At 32.6% G+C, this 3,349-nt stretch overlaps 1 protein-coding gene across 1 annotated transcript; it reads right to left on the reverse strand.

The window, feature by feature from the left end:
* Nucleotides 1–1,624: 1,624 nt before the first annotated feature.
* Nucleotides 1,625–3,349, reverse strand: LOC107472342 (DEAD-box ATP-dependent RNA helicase 6-like). The gene is made up of 2 exons (XM_021134477.2): nt 3,223–3,349; nt 1,625–1,846 (listed from the first exon to the last, which is right to left on the reverse strand). Exons 1-2 carry the CDS (start codon nt 3,274–3,276, stop codon nt 1,625–1,627), a joined length of 276 nt encoding a protein of 91 aa, XP_020990136.1. The 5' UTR covers nt 3,277–3,349.

Raw genomic sequence — 3,349 nt, forward strand, 5'->3', positions numbered from 1 at the left:
ACAACATAGTATGGGATGAGAACCGGAGGTTCTCAGTATGGTAAAGGTGCCCGCATAGTTAATATAAAAGGTCTCGGGAAAGCCAGAGGCATTCCTAGAACTTCGACACTCAGATTTCAGCTTAAGAATTCAACTAAACCGGAAGTTAGGTAAATTGTCTAAGGTATTCTAGTTCTAAATCTAACTTTAACCTAATAATTCACGTTCTATCTCCTCTAATCCTCCGAATCATTGGTGGAACAATCCTCTCTCCTCACATCTTCGCCAAGAAGGATTTCTCAGAAAACATAATACTAGAGTTTAAAACTATATAAATTTATAATACATATAATACTCATGACAATTGTATCTAATGTTTATAATAATAATAGTAATAATAATAATAATAATATGGATTTGATTAAATTCAAATTATTATAAAATTAGTTCAATTGCTAATAATAAAAATAATTTTCTAAAAATAAGGAATTCTAATTTTATAAGATAAATTATAACTTATTTATATTTATATTTTTAAAACTGAGGGTCGCTACATTCTACCCACCTTACAAAAATTTTTGCCCTTGAAAATTGATATAAAATAGAAAAGATTCATACTAACGTAACTTCCCTTCTTAAACATGTCAAAGAAAAACAGAAAAATTTGACATGCTTTGTTTGTAAATCCAGAATATTCTTATGGCTTAAAAGTCTACGCAAAACAGAAGGTACAAGTTAAACTCAATGCAGAAAGGTTATAAGGTAGGTTGGTAATAGAATAATGGGTTTATCACTTCTAATACTCACTTCATCTAGCTCTGAAGTTCTGCCAATCACTACAAAAAAAAAGGCCTATGGTCACGGTAAAAAACCGTGACTATAGCTAGTAAAAAGGGTGACCATAGATCTATGGTCACGGTTTTGGACCTATGGTCACGATTTTTTACCGTGGTCTATTCTCTCGTGGCCATAGGTCTATGGTCACGGTTTTTTTATCTATGGTCACGGTTTCTATGGTCACGGTTTCAATTTTCAAATTCTGACACTTTAGGCCACGTTTTTTCACCGTGACCATAGGTTAATCTATGGTCACGCGTAAAAACCGTGACCATAGCCTTATCTATGGTTACGGTTTTCACCATGACTATAGACTCTATGGTCACCCCTCTTTAAAACCATGACCATAGCCTTATCTATGGTCACGGTTTTTGCCGTGACCATAGCTCTATGTTCACCCCACCTTAAAACCGTGACCATAGCCATATCTATGGTCACGATTTTTACCGTGACCATAGCTCTATGGTCACCCCACCTTAAAACCGTGACCATAGCCTTATCTATGGTCACAGTTTTCACCGTGACCATAGACTCTTTGGTCACCCCTCCTTAAAACCGTGACCATAGCCTTATCTATGGTCACGGTGACCATAGCCTCTATGGTCACCCCTCCTTAAAAAATGATAATCAACAATTAAGATAAGTTGTGATTAAAGTAACCAGCTAACATATCAATATAGTTGAGTAAATACACTTGTCTTAATCTTAGTTTTATACAATGATATATACACTAACACTAAGTAGACACTATTCACAAAATTGTTCCACAGGCGTGAGAGCAATACAATTTGGACTATGCCAGGATAGATTATTTCTGGTCATTTTTTTCCAATGCAGGAATGTAAAATGCAGCTGTTTTGCCTGTCCCATTTTTAGCCCTTGCAAGAATGTCACTACCAGTAAGAGCAATTGGAATGCTTTCTTCTTGGATAGGAGAAGGCCTTTCAAAACCCTTCTCATATATTCCCATGAGCAACTCTCGCTTCAAAAAATAATCCTCAAATTCATTTCTTTTAGTTGCTGTCACATCCTGAGAAATAAAATTAAAGCAGATTCAATACCAACACTAGAACATATAACATAGAAATTACCTGCAAATCTTATAACCACAGAACCTTAAGTGGCTTACCCATAAATGGTATCATTAATTATGCCTTTCAAGTGGATATTAGAAACGTGTAAATATGAAAAAACTAAATCAGTTTATCTCAATTTCTCAGCAATTTAAGTAAATTAGTTAAAGCAGTTTGTATAGTGAAAACAGTGAACTGAATGCCTAATAGAGAGCAGGAATTAGGATATTAAAAATGACATCGGTAAATAAAAAAAGAAGCTAGTTAAATTCTATGACCAAAACTTCAAGAAGCATTTCATTATAAATGCACTGATATTATTTTCAGTTTAATCTCCCCCCCTTAGTGAAGATCAAGACTGCTGTTGATCTTGGAATTGGAGCACATTATATGAAAATCAACACACAAAATAGGACAAATTAAAACAACAACCCTCCAAACACTTAGCTATTAGCCGACACCAAAAGACACTATCAATATTAGCAGACGAATAATGACAATAATAACAACAAATGAATACTAATCTAAACGATCCAATTTTAGCATTAACAAATCAAAGCATTAAAGGTTGAATTTCAGCAACCGCAAATAATATCAATTTAAAATATCAAGTTAGATCCACCCCTCGCATACTCAACGGCTAAAAGACTTAAGAGTTGTACGAAAGAAACTATAAGTCATATCACAAACTTAGACTCTATGTATTATTAGAACTGATATTATTCTTAGTCATTGCTTTTAATTATTTATTAATGAATCTAAACAAAATAAAAGCCTGAATGCTTGAACTCATGTATTCAATTTTTGTAGATGAAATAAATGATTGAGAAATTGAAATCAGTATTATTACTTTTAGATAAACTTCATTAACAAATAGAAAATTAGTAAAATACAGAAATTAGTATTATTACATACTAAATACACATGCGCTAAGTGCCTATTGCAGTAACTATCACATCATGAAGTAAATATTAGAACTGATATATTTTTACAAACTAAAGTGTTGAAACATAAATATTACAAGGACTAAAGCGGGTACTTTTAATCTTTTACAGGCTAAGTTTTTAAATGAAAATTTTCCTAGTACTAAAGTGTAGTTTTACTTTCAATTTAATTATGTAAAAGATAGAGAAAGAAACAACTTCTAATTGATATGACAAGTCAAATTCCACATAAGAAACTAGAAAAATATATTCTTAAACGAAATATGTAAAGAATGGGCAAAGAGAAGAATGGGTAGCTTACTGATACATAAAAGTTAGATTAAATGTTAATTCAGAAAACTTTAGAAAGTCAAAAAAAAATTCACACGACTGAGTCCATGAGAGAGAACCTGTTGGTATTCCAGATCAAACTTTAGAAACTCATCATCACAGTTCTCAACCATGGTGACCAAGCCCTTCAAATTCTTCACAGGCTTATCATTGAAAGCAATAACCTATATGAATCCAAAAAGAGGA

This window comes from Arachis duranensis, chromosome 7 (assembly GCF_000817695.3).
Source record: "Arachis duranensis cultivar V14167 chromosome 7, aradu.V14167.gnm2.J7QH, whole genome shotgun sequence".
Taxonomy (NCBI): Eukaryota; Viridiplantae; Streptophyta; class Magnoliopsida; order Fabales; family Fabaceae; genus Arachis; species Arachis duranensis.

Excerpts from the sequence above, each read along its gene's own strand:
- LOC107472342 (XM_021134477.2), bottom strand. The coding sequence starts at position 3,276 with ATGGTTGAGAACTGTGATGATGAGTTTCTAAAGTTTGATCTGGAATAC. Across the intron at positions 1,847-3,222 it reads TTGATCTGGAATACCAACAG|GATGTGACAGCAACTAAAAG; the intron begins GTTCTCTCTCAT and ends TTTATTTCTCAG.